The sequence below is a fragment of the Mandrillus leucophaeus genome, unplaced genomic scaffold (genome assembly GCF_000951045.1).
Source record: "Mandrillus leucophaeus isolate KB7577 unplaced genomic scaffold, Mleu.le_1.0 Scaffold383, whole genome shotgun sequence".
Taxonomy (NCBI): Eukaryota; Metazoa; Chordata; class Mammalia; order Primates; family Cercopithecidae; genus Mandrillus; species Mandrillus leucophaeus.
In genome coordinates, this window is record NW_012104065.1 from 1,646,984 (window position 1) to 1,667,816 (window position 20,833).

Consider the following 20,833-nt stretch of genomic DNA (forward strand, 5'->3'; position numbering starts at 1 on the left):
TTGCATTTATAAAAAGCATCACTGTTTTTAACGATATTTATTGACCTAGAAGTCATGAATTATTCATAGCAGATAAAAGATCTCTAGTTATCTGATGGGATCCAATTCTACTCAATCTGCCCTCACAAAATGTTTGAAGCTTCCTGGCATTTTGCCCTTTGTAGGGGCTTGATTCTTCCAGTTATTTGGTTCACAAGAACATCTTGTATTTTAGTGAAGAATGAAACATCCTCCTATTGCGATGAATAATGAAGAAAATGTCTGCAATCCAATATTTTGAACACATATCATCATTTAAAAATTCCGACTTGACTATATATTTTCCTTAATGTTGACATGTTAGTACTCTTGTGTTTTTAAAAGGCTTCTGAGTTTTGCTTCTGGGGTTATGCCAGGTCAAATTATTAATGTACCCTCCCTTTCCACTGAGGATATTTGACACGCTTCGCATTTTTTACATATTAAACATTACACTCTTCTATCTTCCTTTACAATTTCCATCCTCCTCCCTTAACACTTCCTTCACATACTGCTGGGCCCTGAAAGTCAAATAAGAGGTTTTAACATGAAATCATAGGCAGAATTTGGAACAAAAATATTATTTTAAAAACTGAGTTGACTAACAATATAATGTAAGGCCATAAGATATTTTAGTAGTTTAATCACAGTTTTCTCCATTCTGGTTCCTCATTTTTTTCTAGCAATGGTTCAGGTTAAGTACTTTTCATGGATACTGATTAATCTAAATGAGTATTCCTAAGTAACATGGAAGAGAGGACGAGGGAGGGAGAAGGGAAGAAAATATTTGTTGAGTGCCTACAATGCACTTGGCATTTTGTTAGAAATTTTTAGAGTACTGGAATCAAATCAGACACTGGAGCCAAACTGCCTGAGTTGAATACTAGCTCTACTGAAATCCCATCACTGCCTTAAGATCATGGGCAACTTACTTACTTACTTTGGATCTCAATCTTCTCATCTATAAGAACAAGGTGAATACATAACGTAGTTCTGATCAATTTATGAGTTCATATGTGTGAAGTACCATGGCAATGGTTGGCTTATGGTAAATGATATGCTAATATCATCAGATCTCATGTCAAGTGTTCTTAATATACACACAGACATATAAAACAGACACAAAAGGGAAAGGAACACAAGGAAACTTGAGAACTATAATACATTGATAAAAGACATTAAGGAAGATACAAATAAATAGAAAGACATTTTGTGTTAATGAATTGGAAGACTTATAATGTTAAAATGTTCATCCTACACAAAGAAACCTACATATTCACTGCTATTCCCACCAAAATACAAGTTTTTATTTCTTACAGAAATAGAAAATATAATTCTAAAGTTTATATGGAACAATAAAAGACCCAGAATAGCCAACGCAATTTCAAGTAAGAACAAACTTGGAGGCATCACATTTCCTGATTTCAAACTATATTACAATGCTATAGTAATCAAAACAGTATCATGTTGGCATAAAACGGGCACATAGACCAATGGAACAAAATAGCCCAGAAATAAACCCACACATATGGTCAACTGATCTTCAATAAAGGCACCAAGAATACACAATAGAAAAAGGATAGTCTTTGCAAAAAATGGTGTTGAGAAAACTGAATATTCATGTGCAAAAGGATGAAACTGGACCTCTATCTTACACCAAAAAAATCAACTAAAATGGATTAAAGACTTAAATGTAAAACCTGGAACTATAAAGCCCCTAGAAACAAAATAGAGGAAAAGCTTCATGACATTGGTCTTTTTCTCCTTCTAATTCCAACATTAATAACATGTGAATTGCTATGAAGATAATATAATTTTGAAATACAATAAATAAGAGGAAAAGCTTTTCCACTCCTTCCCATAAAAATCCCACTGAACTTACAGTATTTCAAACTTACTGCCTCCCTAAAGGCCTCCCCAAGTATTTCTCACTGATTTTTCTTCTTCCTATTGACTCCTATAGCATTTATGGGCAGAACAAAATAGCTAAAACTTGGTTACATACAATTTAAATAGCTAAGTTGCACATAACACAAGATGTACATTTCTGATAATAAATAGCTTACCAAATTTCACTTTTTAAAAACTCATGATGAGCTCTGCCATTTCTTAAAGTTTCTCCTTCTCTATCCTTTCCTAGTTGTATTTTCCAATAGGCCTTGGGCCTGAATTGAGTCAAAAAGCAGTAATTCTAGGATATGTAGCTTAATTGTGTATCTACATCAATCTTCTTGTTTTGCTAATGCATTGTGGTCATGTAAGATATCATCACTGAGGAGAATTAGGTGTAGGGTACACAGGAACTCTCTATTATTTTTGCAACTCTGTATAATTATCTAAAATTATTTCAATATAAAAAGTTGTAAAAATCATTTATTCTGCTGAACACGTACTATCACTGGCTGATTTTGAATTGTAAGTTATACATACTCAGGAAAACACTATGGTCCCTGAGGACAAGAAAAATTTTACATAGTTCTTTGAACTTCTCCCACAAATATTAGCATTTTATTGGGCTTATAGGGGGAGGACTGAAGAAAGGGTGGAAGAATTGGGAACACAGTAGGATTTTAATAAATATTTATAAACTGATAAGTGAGAGACATAAGAAATTGTGGGTTAAATTTTGGGACCTGAAGACTCAAATGTACTGTGTTCTTGATTTTTACCCCTTTCGGAGCACCGCTAAAAAGTAGATTTAAGATACGAAATATTTGAATGGAAAAAAAGTCCCAGGTTTTGGAACAGATCACTATTATTCATACTACCATGTGTGGTTGAGTCTTCCATTAAACCATCAAACTCAACATGTGCTTCCAAATGACTAGGAAGCTGGCTCAGTTGCTAGATTCAGTTGTAATTTATGGGGTTCTTACTGCAAAAATAACTCAATTACTTTTCAGACAAATAGTCACCATTTTTTATTCGTACTTTTTCTTTTTGACTTCACCTCTTAAATTAGTCCAATGGCACAAAACAAGAAAGAAATTTTTAAAGATTCAAAAAACAGGAAATGCATCACTGTTATCTTTGTACCTAAAACAGTGGAAACTTAGGAACTTTAATCAACACTGCTGTTCATTCTATTTACCATTGCATAAGTTTTATAAATGCCACCGTCAAAGAGCAATTTAAAATCATTTTTCCAAATACTGGGGAAAGAAAAACGATCTGACTTTAATTTGGTTTTATCTAAAACTTAACTATATGGAGCAAGGTGTCAATAAGCTCAAGGTTATGGGTTCAACTCCTATACGGCTACTTAGTTTCTATCAGCAGAAAATTTGTAACAGGGACATAGACTATATGTTTAATCCCCAAACACTTACCATGCAATCTAGCTCAATCCATTCCCACTATTATCAAATAGCACAAAGTATCATCTTAAAATCAAAGTTCACCCTGTCACAATTGTTGAGGCTTACGTTTTATTTTTAAACAAAATTCACCCTTCTATGATGTAAACAAAAAGTTCTAGTTTTAAGGAACCGCAGGAAAGCTTCCCATGTGCTCTGGCCCACAGAATATTTTTTTACTCACGTAGTCTAGTCTCACTAGAATGTTAACTCCTTGAAGGTAGACAGCTCCTTGTTTTACTACTACAGTGTCAGTATACACCCAACAGGGCCTGGCACTCAATGCACTGAATGTGCAGCTCACAAAAAGTGATACGATTTTCTGAAGCTGAAAACACATGCCTCAAATGGAAATTGAGTACTCAGCAAACTTAACACAATGATTCCCAAAGTGTGGGCCCTAGATTAGCAGCATCAGCATCACTGAAGAACTTGTTAGAAATACAAATTCTCTGGCCTCAGTGCAGACCTATTGAATCAGAATCTCTGAAGGTGGGGTCCTGAAACATACATTTTAACAAGCCCTGCTGGTTATCCCGAGGCATGGTAAAGTTTGAGATCAACTGTTATAACCCAATAAAAAAATACATTTCCAAACTCAGCTCTGGTTTGGTTTGCAGCAGCAGTGCTAAATCACATAAATTCAGCCATTTTAGTACAAAAGTATTCATACATATCTTGGAACGAATGCCTGGGAAATGAGTTTCTGCATAGGATAGATATTTGGGCCAATAATGGTTGATCACTGTTATGCACTTTCTGTAGCAATGTGTCTTGATTCCTAAGAAAAGCATGGCAGAGAGAAACAAGAGACATAAAATACAATATTAAGCAGGAGATTATAACTGTGAGGCTTCTCCCCAGCTCACCTTGGTTATGGCAAATCTCCTAAACAGAAGTTATTTACTGACCACAGAAGCAATGTGATACAGTGTTAACGTGCCTACACCAAGAACCAAAGACCTATGTTTTTGTTAACCAGTTGTAAGTTATCCAAAAAGTGACATAATTTCACTAGAATATCTCATCGTCTCAATGAGCTAAATAATACCAAAGTGGAAAATTCTGTGATTCAATGAGAGTGTCACAAGGGTCTATAATGTTCCAAAACAAACATTTCCAGATGATAGAAAGCGGGGAGGGATAACAGACATGCTGGATCCAAAAGGCTCCTGATGCGCCAGCATAATTGATTAAATCTAACAAAATAATACTTAAGAGGATGAAAATAAACATCTATACCTGAGTGAAACATACACACATTGCTCAGGTACAGATTGGGGAAGGTTTGGCTCAGCAATGACATACATTAAAAAAAAAAAAAAACAGTCTCCATTTGCAATAAACTCCCCATGAGCCAACATCATGTTGTCTCTCATCCTGAAACCAACAGTGACCTTAGGATGCCTCAGCAGGAACAAAGGATCTAGAAGCAAAATCACAGTTATGCTCTGATCTGTTCTGGGTACACCGCATCTGAAATGTCTGTCTTCAATTTCAGGTCCACATTTCATGGAGTGCATTGTACAGCAAAAGAGAAAGGATGATGCTATGACCTCATGGGGGTAAACTAAGAGACTCTTTGTAGCTAGACTATAGAAGAAGAGACTCAGGCATGAGTCAAGGCATGCTGGCTATATTCAATTTTGCGAAGGGCTGTCATAAGAAGAGGGATTTATCATGCTCTACGCGACACTGAGGGGATAAAGTTAAAGTCAATGCCTACAAGCTACAGAAAATCCTTTGGTTCCAAAGAAGGAAAAGCAACAAACAGGAAGAACTGTTGGAATAATTTTATTCCAACACTCTTCATGTGACATATTTGAAACCAAAAATTCCTAAGGCGTTGAAACTACAACCTCCGGATATGCTGTCACATTCCTCCCTGTTAGGCAGTCCATGGAGGAACACAAACACTAATGTAAGGGTTTTGTCTATGTAGTTAATATCAGTAGACTGATAGTAGTAAAGGAGACTACCCCTGATAATATGGGTGGGCCTCACCCAATTCTTGGAAGGCCTTAAATGAAAAAACTGAGGTTTCCTAGAGCAGAAGAAATTCTGCCTTAAGACTGCAACATTATCTCCTGCGTGAGTTTCCATCCTGCCAACCTTAGAGATTTCAGTCTTGCCAGCTGCCACAATCAAAAGAGACAATTCCTTTGAATGAATGAATGTGAGTGTGTGTGTGTTCTATTGGTTGTGTTTCCCTGGGGAGCCCTGACTGATACAGTTGTGCAAAGGCGGATGTGCAAGAATGATTTACTTCCGGTCATGTTGCATTCCTGTCACTGGGGACAGTCAAGTTCAGGCAAGGAAACCACTTTGGTCATAATAAGGAGGCTATTTAAAACATATGACCCTTGATACAGTTTTAAAGCACGTGTGCCAAACTAGACAACATAGTCTAAGTCAAATGTTTCATTTATTTATTAAGTCCTAGTATGTGTCAAATACTGCATGAGGCTCTAGAGGTGTAATGAACAGAAACAGCTACTGCTTTGCCTTTTTGGTAGGTACATGGATCCTGCACGATATGCAGGGGTACCAGACCAGCTCTTCTTGAACACAAAATTGGTGCTCAACAGATACTTGTTGAATGAACAACTGAATGAATAAAACTATATTTTAAGACTGTAGAGAAATAGATAAATACACACACATACACATACATGTACATATATGTTAACTGAAAACTATCAAAAATATTAAAATGTTTTAAAGCTTTAATTTATATAATGATAAGATTTGATTATTAAAACATTATATGAACACACCACGTTTCCTTCTCCGATAAGGCATAAGTCTAAGTTATTGTCCTAAACCCTCCTCTCCTTTTCGACTGTCCACTTTACATACTGATACTTAAAAAAAAAAATCAACTCAATGTCTCTTCATGTGACATATTTGAAACCAAAAATTCCTAAGGCATTGAAACTACAACCTCTGGATATGCTGTCACATTCCTCCCTGTTGGGCAGTCCATGGAGGAACACAAACAGCCAACTGCTGGACTGAGTGTATTCATCTGGCCTTCAGTAGTAGACAGCCAAAGAGTTCACCATGCTGCTTCTCCAAACACAAATGTTAAGAAACATAAGGGAAAAAAAATGGATGCAGATCAATAATAACAGAACCTTAGTATTAAGCCCACATTTGTATCAGACTTGTAATTTTTCAAAGTACCTTCAGTGCCATAATTTCATTTGGTAAAATGCATTCTGTAAAAATTTTACCTGCATTCTGTAAAAATTGAAAAAGAACAAATGAATCCATCATTGGGCAGATGAATACAAGGAGATAAGGATGAAATTAAAATGAGGTTTTAATCTCAATCTTTACAGTCAATTGTGTGCTTCTTTACTATCAGATCATAAGGACAGGACACAGTGTAATGTAGGCTATTTACATAACAATGAGAAACACATTCTTTAGCAAAAGATGACTCACCAGTTTTTTTTTTTTAACACTTGATCCGAGGCTATAAGAAATAGAATACTGCAGCACAGGAGAACACTCTTTTATATAAAAGTTACTGAGAATTTTGGCTATTTTGGTTAGTAACGCACCTGGTACTCCCAGAGGGCTTTGCCATGCATCGGTTATTTATTGGTTACTGTGAATTTCTTATAAAAACAAGATCCATCAGGCTTTACAAAGTTTGTATGATAAAATTCTAATGGTCATTTCATTTCCTAATATAAAATATCTGAGAAGATGTGGAAAATAACTGAATGATACAAAATGAAAACCTTTGATAGCAAAGTTGCAAGAGCCTTGCGTTGAGTCATAGACTGGAATTCTAGACTTGGCTCTAGCACCAACAAGCTGGGTGATCTCGCCAAGGATCTCTCTCACATGTATCTCTCATATGTATGGATAAGCTTTACATATTTGTTTATTCATGCTGAAATTATCTATTTCAGACTGCCTGGCCTTTACAATGTAGCAACTCATTTTCTATGGGATGGAAGAAATTATGGCTCTTTTTCTGAAACCACATCAATTTTCAAAGGCAGCTGTAGCAACAGACATGCATTTGCACTGGAATTTTGGCTTCAAGGCCAGTACCACCTTGAAAATCTGGCTGATTTCCGCAAACCCATAAGTTGGAGAAATACCAGGAATAAAAAGGGGAATTACAAGGATGATTTAAAATTTTCTTCCCTCCACTTAAAGTTAGTCTTTTCAAGTTGCCAAGAAAACAAGTTGAGATCAAAATGGAATTAATAGATAGCTGGTATTTAACTACAGAAACATTTCAATGAATATATTAGCCATTAGTTTAAAATAAAGGACAATTGAATTTTAATAATATATTCCAATAAAAAAAGCAAGAACAGAGATACGCCCTTTTGGCTTTGAAAAATAATTCTTGATTTTGTTTTGTTTTGTTTTCCAGTATTGTTTCCCCCCAATTATATTTTTCTTAAAAGAAAAGCCTTAACTAAGAAATGGTCATTGTCAACTTGCAAAGTACTTAGCCACCTACCAGTAACAATTAATTTTCATTTTTTTTCTAGTTTTTTGTTTACTTCTATTTTCCTATGCCATCTTAAGCACCATTTCTCTTTTTACTTCCTGGGCATACAAGAAAGGTCAACAATGACTTATAAATTGCACAGAGGTCTGCCTTTTATACATATACATGGGCATACACCTGCAATTTGAAAACATGGTTTCATTGGTCTTGGGGTAGAAAAAACAAATTACAATTGACGCATCTAGGCTGTTTGCCTCTTTTCGCTTTTCTGTCTTTGCAGGTAAAGGAAGATACAAATGCTGTAAAGCCACAGGTAACCAGAGCACTATATTTTAGGACAACAGAAAAGCTCTTCTAAACACATCCAAACTTGTCTCAAAACCACCTCCCTCCCTTTGGTCCAGTTCTTTAAAAAACAATTATTCCTCTAACCACCAACTACGCAAGGAATCAATAGGCCTCATTTCTGGTAACCCTTCAATTTCATAAACCAACTAGGAAAAGCTTCTTTACATACACACATGTGTTAAGGGGCCATGCAAGCTCTGCATCCACATGGGCAGAGGGAAGCATAATCTGCCCTTTTTGCTTATCTTGATTAATGTTTTTAGCAAATTTACGATAAAGATTATATAATCTTATGTCTACACTCCCACGTTCACTGCAGAATTTTTCACAATAGCCAAGATATGAAAACAACTTAATGCCCATTAATGGATGAATGGATTTTAAAACGTCATTTTATATTTTATATATATATATGTGTGTATGTATATGTGTGTATATATATATACACACACACTCACTCTCTCTCTCACACACACACACACACACACACACACACTGTGGAATGCTATTCAGCCTTAACAAAGCAGAAAGTTCTATAATTTCCAACCACATGGATAAACATAGAAGAAATTACGCTAAGTGAAATAAGGCTGGCCCAGAGAAACAAATACCATATGATCACACTGATATGTGGAATCTAAAAAAGTCAAACTCATAGACACAGAGAGTGGAATGGTGGTTAACGTCACTGGGAGAGGTATCAATGGGCCAAATGGGGGCATTGGTCATAGGGTACAAAGTTTCAGTTACACAGGAGGAAGAAGTTCTGGTGATCTATTGCACAGCATGGTGACCATACTTCATAATAATGTATTGTACACTTCAAAATTGCTGACGGACAGGATTTGAAATATTCTAACCATAAAGAAATGACAATTGAGGGGATGGATATGCTAATTCACCTGGTTTGATCATTCCATAATGCATATATGTATCAAAACATCAAATTATATCCCATAAATATTTACGGTTACTATTTGTCAACGAAAAATAAAACAAAAATCTGTGATTGATGGTGAAAAATACATAGAATCTTAGAAAATAATGCTCCAAAAGTTTAATGGGTCCTCAAGGAGGTAAAAACTGAGATACAGCGTTGTTGTCTGTCTTCACATTCACTTGGTATGCACAGCCGAGGCTACTTCTTATACCTGTGGTCCTCAAGTGGACCTGAAACCTATGTGATATTAGAGCCACGAATAAACTTGTTATGTCTTCCTGAAAAGTCCATTTTAGTCACTGAGTTTTAGGGAAGATTGTTTTTATGTTTAAACAAACAGATATATTAGGAATTCATAGTAAGTTTTGCATACATTTTATATAACTATAAAACATGCAACATGCTTACATGATTCTGAGATGCTTACATATCCCAAACCCCCTAGATCTTTCTTTCTCTTATTAGATGTACTTTGAAAACAATGTTCGAAAAGCATCATACTATGCCATTCAGTCTGAAGAAGGGGAAAAATTGGTATGTAGCTACTTAAGTAGAGAAAAAGTTCTAAAACACAAAAGGTAGTTCTATAGCATAAGAAAATTGATCTACCCGAGATGCGACTGATGTTTCTGTTTTTTATTTTATATATATGAGATCTCATACATATATCTCAGTCTGAAGTATACATATATTTTAAAGCAGGTTTTGGTGGTTATCTTAAAAGTCACATTTAAAATTAGAATAGTCCCTGTCCCACTTGAAAATAAGATGAAAAAAGCTTTTAAAAATTTTTTTATAATTGACAGAGAATAAAGCAGGCAAGAACAAAAAATAGGACGAAAAATCGCTTCTCTTTGTGCCACAGAAAAAAATATCACAAGCTTGTTTGTTTTTGGCACCCAGTTTATAGCCTAGCAATCTCAGTCTATGAACTTAAGCCTTCATGGATGAGTGCACCAATTGGCTTTTGAATTACAGGATAGCATTACTCAATTAACTTTGAGACTAGCCCTTTCAAGCAATATAGTTAGCGGTGGCACACAATATTTCAGTTCTAAAATGAGAATGTCAACTGTGAAACTAAATTTACAATTTCAGTTGTTTCTCTATCAGCCCCCTCCCACACTTACTATGAATTTGAATAATACAACTACAAGAAGCACTGAAATAAAAACGTGTGCATTCTAGGCTTATTGGTAAGTCTTATCACTTTAATTACTTGGAGCTTGTCAAAATATAGGCTGATGCACACAAGGAAATCTGTGCCCTGCATGCCACATTATTAATGCTTCACCCTTAGCCAATGAAAGTAAATGTTTACCCGGCTGGGGCAACAAAAGATAGGAAGGGCTGGGAAATCATGACCCTGCACTTTGCAGCGTCCCCATAGAGTTCACCATACTATCCCTATGCCAGCAAGCTCACTTGAAGACCGAACTGCAAGATACAATTAGAAGAAACAAGAATTCCCCCAGTACAGCAGACCATGTAAATACTTATATATTCCACACATGTGTGTGCACATACACGCATCCCTCACATGTTTTATCAGTACTCCTTAGTAATTAGCACATTATTAAATTTTGCCTCTGCTGACATGTCTATGGTCAAACTGTCAATGAAAAAGTTCTGGTAAATGTTAAATTCTGTTTTAAATATAGAGGGCCTATCTATCACCTGGGCTTAGGAAGCCATCTGCCACATACCAGAAGCACTTTCACATTTAAAGGTGTTAATTTATTGGTGACACTAACATATTTCTGGCTTTTTACAAGATTAAATATAAGCCATATGAAGTATTGTTACGATCATCTGTAGTCAAGCTATAATTGACATTAACCAGATTTTAGGTTTAAGAAAGAGAAAAAGAGAGAAAGTATGTGTGTGTGTTTGCGTGTGTGTGTGTGTTCAGGGTATGCTGAGCAGGGATATGGAGTTTTTACCTTATAAGCTGTCTGACTTAGTGAAAACCAAAATACTCACTTGAACGCAAGTATATCTTTAATTGTATGTTTTCACTGTGGAACTTACAAATTAAAAAAGCATACCTTAACAAATTATAATAATATAAGCTAATTTTGAGCATTTGCAATGTGCCAGGAACACTTGCATGTAACAACTCATTCAATCCTAGTAATAACTGACGTGCTATTATATGTTTTTCATAGTTGAAGAAATTGACAGGTTAAGTAACTTGCCAAAGTTGCCAAGTTCACAGGGCTAACAAAAGCTCACACTCCTGATTTCAAGCCATACGACTCCTTGTTAGCAAATGGGTAATAAAGTCTTGTTTATCCTCAATTCCTACTGGTATTAAGTGTGAGGAAAGTAGAGGGGACAAGGAAGACGTGAAGCCTCTGAAACAATTCAGTGAAGAGTTACTGAATTACATTCCAGCAGGTATAATTTCTTGCAGACTTAAACAAAGAAAAATTACCTATAAGATTGACAAAGCCTCTGCAGTAGAAAGAGAAATGCGTGATACAATGATGAGGCAGAGACATCAAATAGCCATATTCACAAAGAATTAGAATCAACAGGCGGCCGGGCGCGGTGGCTCAAGCCTGTAATCCCAGCACTTTGGGAGGCCGAGGCGGGTGGATCACGAGGTCAGGAGATCGAGACCATCCTGGCTAACATGGTGAAACCCCGTCTCTACTAAAAATACAAAAAACTAGCCGGGCGAGGTGGCGGGCGCCTGTAGCCCCAGCTACTCGGAGGCTGAGGTAGGAGAATGGCGTGAACCTGGGAGGCGGAGCTTGCAGTGAGCCGAGATCGCGCCACTGCACTCCAGCCTGGGCGACAGAGCGTGAGACTCTAAAAAAAAAAAAAAAAATTAGAATCAACATAAATTCAATATTGTTGTAGTCTATTTTCAAAATGGTTGCATATGAGCCAGGCGTGGTAGCACACACTTGTAGTCCTACTTACTGGGGAGACTGAGGTGGGAGGATCCCTTGAGTCCAGGAGTTGGAGGCTGCAGAGAGCTATGATCATGCCACTGCACTCCGGCCTGAGTGACAGAGGGAGACCCAGTGTCTTAAAATCAAAATGGTAGATATGAAGTAGTCTGTGGTCGTTTTCACTGAACTGTGGAAAAAGGCTTCACAATTGTCACCCATGCATCAAACAAGTGCTGCTTTTAAAATGTGAGGTGCAGTTACAGGTCTCAGAAAAATAATTTAATGTTGAAATAGGAAAACACTGTCTGTTTACAGATGACAGACAAAGAGGCAATTGTTAAAGGTATGTAGTCTGTCATTGTCATTTTCACCTAAATGAAAATAAACACAAATGGTGGAATGTATTTAAGGCAAATAGAGAAAACAGTCCAAAGAAGATTTGAATGTTGTTAGAGTTGGAAAGAAACTTGGTGAGCAATTTCAACCTGTGCATGTTACATAAAATAAAATTAAGTTCAGCAGAATCTGATCTCCCTGTGCAAGTGTTATCTTCAGCTCTGGGTATGAGTTGCACTTCTAGGGGCAGTGTATGGAGTAAGGACACAAGAAGATGATACCTAGAACCCTGGAAGCTTCAACTTTGAGAAGTGAGCAGACGAAGAGCAAACCCATGAAAACAGCTAGTTAGGAGCAATGGAGAGAGAGCAGCAAAGCCAAAGAGTGTGATGTCATGGGAGCCTGGGAAGGAAGAAATTTCAGGAGAGAATAAGCATCTGTGTGATGATAGAAAAAAGTCTAAGAAGATCAGAACTGGAAAATGATCATTAGATGTGTTGATTATTGTTTGGTAGTGACGTTAGCAAAAGCAGTTTCAGGGGCGTGGTTATAACAGAAGATGGCTATGTTTTAAGCAATGTAATGGGAGAATAAAAAAACAGATAAGACAGTAAGGGAAGAACTCATATTCAATAAGCTTGAAGAAAAGAAAAAGATGAAGCAGTGGACAAAGAAATGCGTAAGGAAAAATGGTCAGGTGAGAATGAGAGGAATAATTGAAACCATGCAGGGAAAGGCAATGAAAACAGGTGTCCCAGATCAGGCTGATGCATGAGCCTTGACAGGAGACACCCAGCGTGCTCTGAGATCATGAAGATGGGAAACGGATGGACACACGTACAGCTACGTGGTTCCCTCAGCTGAGTTTTTTTTTTTTTTATGTTTGACTTCTTAAATCGCATGTAGGTTATTTTAACAAACGATACAAGGTTTTTAAAAATCTCCTTCCCTTATTGCCCATGGGAAGTCTGGAATGAAGGAATAAACGGTCAGCCTCAAGCCTAGACCCTGCACTCACAAGGAGTTAGACAAGCTCTTGCTGGCAGTGTGCATCTTCTCCCACACTCCCTTCCCTCCATCCTCCACTCACAGGAATCATTTCCTCATTCTCCAGATCCTTCCACCAGCTACGGAAATTAGGTTCTCACGCCATTAGAAAACACTGAGGAGATTAACAGGGAGGAGTTTAACTATCTTCAGTCGTGTGAAGACTGGCAGGTTCTTAGCCTTGCCAACTATCTATTTTCCTTGCATGGTTTCTGCCAGAGGCAAGAGCAAACAGCAAACAGCAGAAAAGGGTGGTAGCAGGAAAGAGTACTCTTGAAAAAATTAAAAGAAAAAGAAGAGACAAAGAATTAGAAGAGGGAAGATTACTGCTGAAATTAAACCAGAAGCAGGTTACAAAAGAAAGGTTGGTCACAGAATTAAAAAGCTATTATGTGTATTTGTCTAAGATTTTGTGGATTACCTAATGTATTGGATTATACAGCTTATTTCCAAACAGGTTTCCCTCTACAAACATGCACCTACCAGATACCTGTTTGAGTCCTTTCCTGAGAACCAAAAGCTCTGTGTACAGTTAATTATGGTTCCTTCCTCCAGTAAGAGATTAAGGCAAGAGGTTACCCTGAAAGGTCATGCTGCCCTAATATTTTAGCAACCTCGACTTTGGAATTCTTTAATTGTAAGATCGAAGATATATTTTTCAAACTAGATATTAGATACATTCTTCACTTCCACCATTTCACCCTTAATCTTAAAGGTCTGCTAGTGATTTCTCAGATGGGGAACAAAGTCTCTGAATTACTGATGTTAGCCAGAACTTGCTAATTTAAATTCACTGCAGAGGGATTCGCAATAGCTATCTTGCTTAAGGGCATGCACTCCTAAAGTTTCAGGAATCCTCCGGATTTTCGAGTGTTGGGCAATAATGCAATTCTGCTTCTGATAAAGCTAGATTCACTTAAGCATTTTTAAAGCACCTAACACATGCTTGACACTGGACTGTTTGCTGAGAATATAAAAATGAATGATATGTAAACTCAGTCCCTCAAGATCTCATACATAGAGAAAAGCACAAGTATGTATTTTACAATTTCCACAATCTGATTTCTTTGGAGGTTGTTAAAAATCAGAATGCCAAGACCTCTGATATATCCATTATCTGTGTGTTATCAGCAAAGCTACTTCAACATAAATAAGCAAAAGGATATATAACAGTCAATTAGGCAAACTAAAAGTTCTAGATGAAGAGACTTTATCTAAAAGAGTAACAAATGAGCATAGGAGAAATAGCAACTACCCACCTGCCCAATCCCAAGAAACGATAATAAAGAAACACAGTCACCCACACACACACACTGCAACAACCACAATGAAAATCTTACCTGACTTGCCCACGCCTGCTCTCCCAAATATTGCCAGTTTGACCTCTGCACTTTTAGCCATGATGGGTGCTGGTAGACAATTTACTGTTGTTAAAACTAAAACACTGAGCAAATCTTTTTGGTTCCAGTCTTTGGATTCACCATATCATTGTAAATCTTGGAAGAGTCCACAATCCTTAAACAAAAGAAATGTAGGAATTCATAAGAGACTGGAAAATGAATTAATATTTATTAAGCATCTAGTATATGCCAGCCACCATTCACTTTATCAACATTTTCTAGTTTGATCTTTACCACTATCCTGTGAGAAGTCTATGGTAACTTACTGTAAATGATTTAGCTAATAAATGGTAGATTCAGGACTTGAATTTTGATCTGGTTGGTACTAAAACATGCATTAGCATTTCAGGACTTGGATTTTGATCTGGTTGGTACTAAAACATGCATTAGCATATCACACACAATAGCATTTCTAAAGTACTTCCTCAAGAAATTTTTCTATGAAGGTATTGATTCTTGGTAGTAATAGAAAGTAAGTACTTAAAGTATGTGAATACGCACATTTACCATCTATCTGTAAACATTCAGTGTACAAACACACGCAGTGGGGCAATGGAGAAAGTCACTTTTGGGCCTCTTCATGTCTCTTTGGGTTGAATAATATACATTTATATTAGTCAATTCCAATGCAACACAATTCAATTTTGCATCTCAAAGTTAAATTTTATCTCAATTCACACTTGATCACATGATGAAGTCATGTGACAGATACAGATACCCATGTTCTAGGAATCAATATATAATATGTAGATTATATTTTTATATTTTGCTGGGCACCATGCCCTGGTACACAAACAATAAATGCCATGCTCCAAGTTATTATTCCTTTTCTATGATGACTTCAAGTAAATTAGTTTATAATGCTGTCTTAAAACTTGGGAAATAACATTACGTACAAAGTAAGCACATCTTATTTAGTTTGGTGCTTTAGGAATGACATCTAGGTTCTTAGGACCACGGAAATGTAAATTTGGAAAGAGCTTTGGTGGTGGTGGGGGCTGGAGTGGGGGTCATCTGAAGGAAACTTCTAGCCATTCTTCTAGCAAGAATCTTCCCTTAGGACATAACAATCATTCCATATTCCATTCCTGACTTACCACTTCCAGGTATGAAAGGTAGGCTCATTACTTCTGAAAGCTGCTTCATTTCTCCAATTAGGAGAAACTATCTTTCTAATATTGAGCTCTAATCTGTCTCCCTGTGGCTTCTACTCATTTGTCCTGGTTTTTCTCTATGAAATAACTCAAAATAAGTCAACTTTTTATTTCACTCAGAACCGTTCAAGGATCCTAGCATCTAGGAGGACCCTTGCTCCATCCTAGGCTTCTTTTTTCTAGGAACTTGAGGCCCAGCCTGTCCACTTGTTCTTCCTGGAATGCACACTCTCGTTTATGTTTTTGTGACCTTTACTCCCTTTTTCATCATGTGCATTGCCTCCTCAACATCTTAATCACTTTAAAAACGTGGTGTCCACTGCATTCCACTTTGAGATATGACCTGACAAACTGACCCAGTATAAATTCCCTGAGATTTTCACTATCGTTAATCTGCATACCATGGCTGTACTGTAGCACAGCCAATCACAATAAGCCTCACATCTTTTACATGGACTGCAGACCCCCTCTTTCTGAACTTTTGCAATCAATGGCTTAAACCTAAATACAACACTGCACTTTTACCCATGTTAAACTTAATCACATCAGTCTTCATAATTCATTCAGTTCTCAAGTCCGTAAAGACGTTTTAAACACAAATATGTTATCTAAATGTGTTAACTGTTCCTGCTAGACTTTTTCCATCTATAAATTTTTACAAAGAGCTTCTTGAGAGAGAGAAATAAAAAAGTGGAAACCCTTCTGAAAAAGTATTTCTACAAAGACATTAACATGCAATTGTTTTCTTCCTTATATATTTAAGCTATCATCCTGTACCTAACAAGGTTTTGTATTTGCTGATTTTCAAAGTGCCAGAGCTTCCTCTGAAGGAAGAAAAAATCAACATTAACATTAGCTATTGTTTACTTCATCCTCAATAATGAAAAAGTGTCTAAGTAATCATTAATAACAAAAACCAGAAGCTTAAACATCTGCAGTTTGTCCAGTCCCATATTTTTGGCTAAAGATAAAAAGATTTCCTTATTTGTCACTTTAGATGCATTCATTAAGAAAAGGCCCCTATGTCTTCAAGGTTTAGTGCTTCATCACAGAAACATAATATATGGAGATATATTAACTATTTAAATTATAAATGAGGAGAGGTGCTGGCAAGTATTTCTTTGAAACATTGAAGTGTCTGGAGCTAGTATAAACAATAATTTTCTATTTCATGCAAAACTGTTAATATCCATGGATATAAAATGCAAGTAATTATCTCTCTGATTAATATTTCATGAAAGTAGCCATCAAATGTGATTTAAAAAAAAATGACAAGTCACATTTTTTAGTAACTCCTAAATGGCCTCAGAGGCATAGGAATTTCACTTAAGAAAGAGAAATTGTGTGAGCTATTTCTTCCATTTATAACCTAATAAAGATACAGCTGGTTATTGTCAACCTAGTGTTATGTTTAGAAAAATCACTTAAAGGAAGACACAAAACTGACATGAGTTTTTCAACATTTTATTTCTCACATGAAAATGTGAAAAGTTACATTTGACAAGATAGAAAACAAAAAGAAATTCGTAAATTGTTGTAATAAGTAAACTGTTGCCAAGTTTCTGATGTTCACAATAATTCATAATCTGAGAGCTTCCATATGTGGATCTAAGAAAATCCATTTGTCCTAATGTTCTGCTGAAATATTCTGAGTAGGGCTGAAATTTGCTATTCACTTTTTATGTGGACGGTGCTTTATTAGGACAAAAACATCTCAGCTCCTATCACTCCTAGAGGTAAAGTCATACCTATTTAGTTTGAAGGTGTAGGTTTATTTTTTCTAAACATAAATTAAAGGAAAAAGGAAAAACGCTAGCCTCCAAATCCTGTATTATTAGTGATGCATTCAATGATTTATTTCACACTTACGCTACGCACATACAAATAAAAGTAGCTCCCTTCGAAGAGCTTACACTCTGTTAGACCTATGCTATTTAGATCACTGTAACCTTATTTACTTACTTATTTAAAGAAAGTTTTCATTCCTAATAAATCATTCTCAAAGCTATATTTATCAAGGTTCATGCTTTCTGCTTCCTCTTGGGGGTGGGGCAAGCAAGCATCTTTATAAGGTAATCATGCTTGGAACTTCTGTTTTCAGGCGCTCATCAAAATCAACTGTAGCTATTTAGGGAAGCAAAGACCCTAGTCTAGTCCTGGAAATGAGATTCTCTTCTTTTTTGGCCTCCCCTTCTCTGGTTCTGAAATTAAGTTTTCCTGGTCTCATTACGAGGAATTCTCCCTCTTCTTATCACTACGCAGTACCCACAGCAAACCAGGATTAATTGTATAAGCATCTTGGCTATTTAATGTTGCTCTGAAATCAACAGGTATCTCGCAATAATAAACAAACCCATTGTGGACTGCAAGTCACTTGCTTTCAGGCTAGGGAGAAAATGCAGCCTTAAGTCACAAGGGCATTTTTCTTCTCAGCTAGGAGAGCCCTGTCAAGCCAGGCTGCCGGTGTTCACATCTCCCTCTCAGCGAACCCCAAAGCCACCCTGGGAGGAGGACCCGGTGACCAAGAGGGCTGACTCAGAGGCCGAGTGCGCTCAGGGGCTCGGAATGGGTCCGCAGGAAGTCGTCCCGAAAGAGCCACCTGGACACGTGCGTGACACTCACCTGTTCACACTCTCCAGGCCAGGAGAGCCACGGTCCTCTCTGCAAGTTCGGAATGGGTCCCCTAAGATCGCGAAGCCCTCCCACGCTGAGCAGCCCAGGCTTCGGGTTGCGTTTCCAGTTGCTGGGCTGCGGTCGTGGGTGGGACTAGCCGCAGAAGCAAGTGCCACTGGCCTGGCGGGGGTCTCCTCACTCTAGCTCGCTCCGACTAGCGGCGGAGGGACTGCGGCAGGACGCGAGCTGAGCCCGGCCAAGGCCGCTGCGCTCCGCGGCCAGGATGCTGCAGTGCGGCGCTTCGGCGCCCCCTACTGGCTTCAGGGGTAGACTCCTCCCGCCGCGCTGCCTCCCAGGCCTGCGAGCTTGAGTCTTTAACTCGCTGCACCCAAGACGGGCTTCCCTTTTTCACTGGTCATTTCCAGGCCTCTAGGCTCTCACCGAAGGGCAGCTTTCCTCGGTTAAAAGCTTGCCTAAGAAAGCATCACTACGTGGTGTTTTCTATTCCTTACTTCAAATGATCCTTACAATATCCCTTTGAAGTATTTTTAATTATCTCTCCATGATACCCAAGAGGAAACTGAAGGAGAAGGTAATGCAAGGCTAGCAAATGACTGGAATGAAATCCAGACTGGATTGGAAACTGAGAGATGCTAGGAAAAACAAACACGGAATTCAATTGAAATTCTACTCATACATTTGAGAAAGTTCCAAAAACTTCTTGTCCTTCTCACAAGATCAGCATTTATAGGATTTGCATTGGAGTCATACTCCATTATTCTCAGACCATAATAAAGACAATTAATATGCGAGCTGTGCTGGACCTGCTTTCATATCCCTCATCTGATTTGATTTTTACACCCTCTCTTCATGTAAGAACTAGTATTATAATTACCAGCCTTTCACAGATGAGGAGGTGAGCTTCAGAGAGGTTAAATGATCTCCCAGAAACTGAAACTTCTGAGCAAAGGAGCAGGAAACACTTATGTTATTGTTTTTCCCTTACAAATCTGGGTATTCTTACCAAGATACCAAGCGGCTTCCAGAAAACCAGTGTTATATAGAACAGACAGGGGCCTAGGGCAAACTGAACGATCTGCAGAATGTCATCAATGGGAAGGGAGGTAACCATGGGGGCAATTTCCAGAGGCCAGGCTGACCTGGAAAGTCACTGCAGCCACGAGTGAATGGCTGAATGGAACAGCTAGATCTATGGCAAAAGGAGGAGTTCCCTTAGCTGAGCAGAAGTTGCCCTGCTAGTTCTTTGAGAAAGCTCAAACACTGTATGGTTTATGAGTTTCCTGATCCCTCATGTATCCCTCCCTCCACACCCACACATCTGGATTAGATGCCTCCCTCTATATCTCACAGGACCCTGTGATCTTATCATTGTGTTTGTGTCGTACTCATTTCTGCTCCTCAGTCCTCTCCATTAAACTGTGAGCTCCCAGAAGCCAGGAATGTACCATGTGTGACTCTGGATTCCCAGCATCATCCATACAGTGTATATACCTACAGCCTGGCATATGGTAGGTAGTTAAAAATACCTACTGAATTGAAGGAATTAAGATAAAGAAGAAGTTGTGACAGGATATGTTTGAGCTTTTTTACATGCTGGATTTAGGATACACCAGCCAGTAAGAAACTGAATGTATGGGGCTGACATTTAAGAAAGAGGCCTGGAAAAGAGAGACACTTTGGTGTCTTAGCACACAGAAGACCTTTGAAGTCTGGGATGAGATAATAATTGCCCAGACTGATTATATAGAATCTTACAGAATTCCAATTACATGGAATTGTGTGGCATTAAGGTGTTCAGGTTTCACATGTTACCTTGTTTCCCCCATTAAATCTTATACTCAGGGCAAGATTTAATTTTTAAAAAATTCTGTGACCCCATATTGATAAATATACTATTTACAGAGACCTGAGTTGGAATTCCCACTTTGCCACTCTTATTTAATAGGAGTTATTGACCAGCCTGGCCAACATGGTAGAGACATCGTCTCTACTAAAAATACAAAAAATTAGCCAGGCGTGGTGGCACGAGCCTGTAATCTCAACATTTTGGGAGGCTGAGGTGGGCAGATCACCTGAGGTCAGAGGTTCGAAACCAGCCTGGCCAATGTGGTGAAACCCCGTCTCTACTAAAAATATAAAAATTAGCCAGGCGTGGTAGAAGGAACCTGTAATCTCAGCTACTCCGGAGGCTGAGGCAAGAGAATCACTCGAACC

General features: G+C 37.8%; 1 protein-coding gene across 2 annotated transcripts in view; it reads right to left on the minus strand.

The window, feature by feature from the left end:
• The window catches only part of RERG (RAS-like, estrogen-regulated, growth inhibitor), a 113,030-nt gene extending 93,361 nt beyond the window's left edge, over positions 1–19,669 (minus strand). Inside the window, exons 1-3 of one of the 2 annotated variants that reach the window (XM_011990818.1) lie at positions 19,623–19,669; positions 18,608–19,251; positions 14,772–14,946 (exon numbers count right to left, since the gene is read on the minus strand). In XM_011990818.1, the coding sequence (XP_011846208.1) occupies positions 14,772–14,832 (61 nt within the window). In that variant the 5' untranslated portion in view covers positions 14,833–14,946; positions 18,608–19,251; positions 19,623–19,669. Of the gene's footprint in view, positions 1–14,771; positions 14,947–15,332; positions 15,459–18,607; positions 19,252–19,622 lie in introns of those variants that run through there. The other variant, XM_011990819.1, reaches the window with a different exon arrangement.
• Between the last annotated feature and the right edge of the window lie 1,164 nt (positions 19,670–20,833).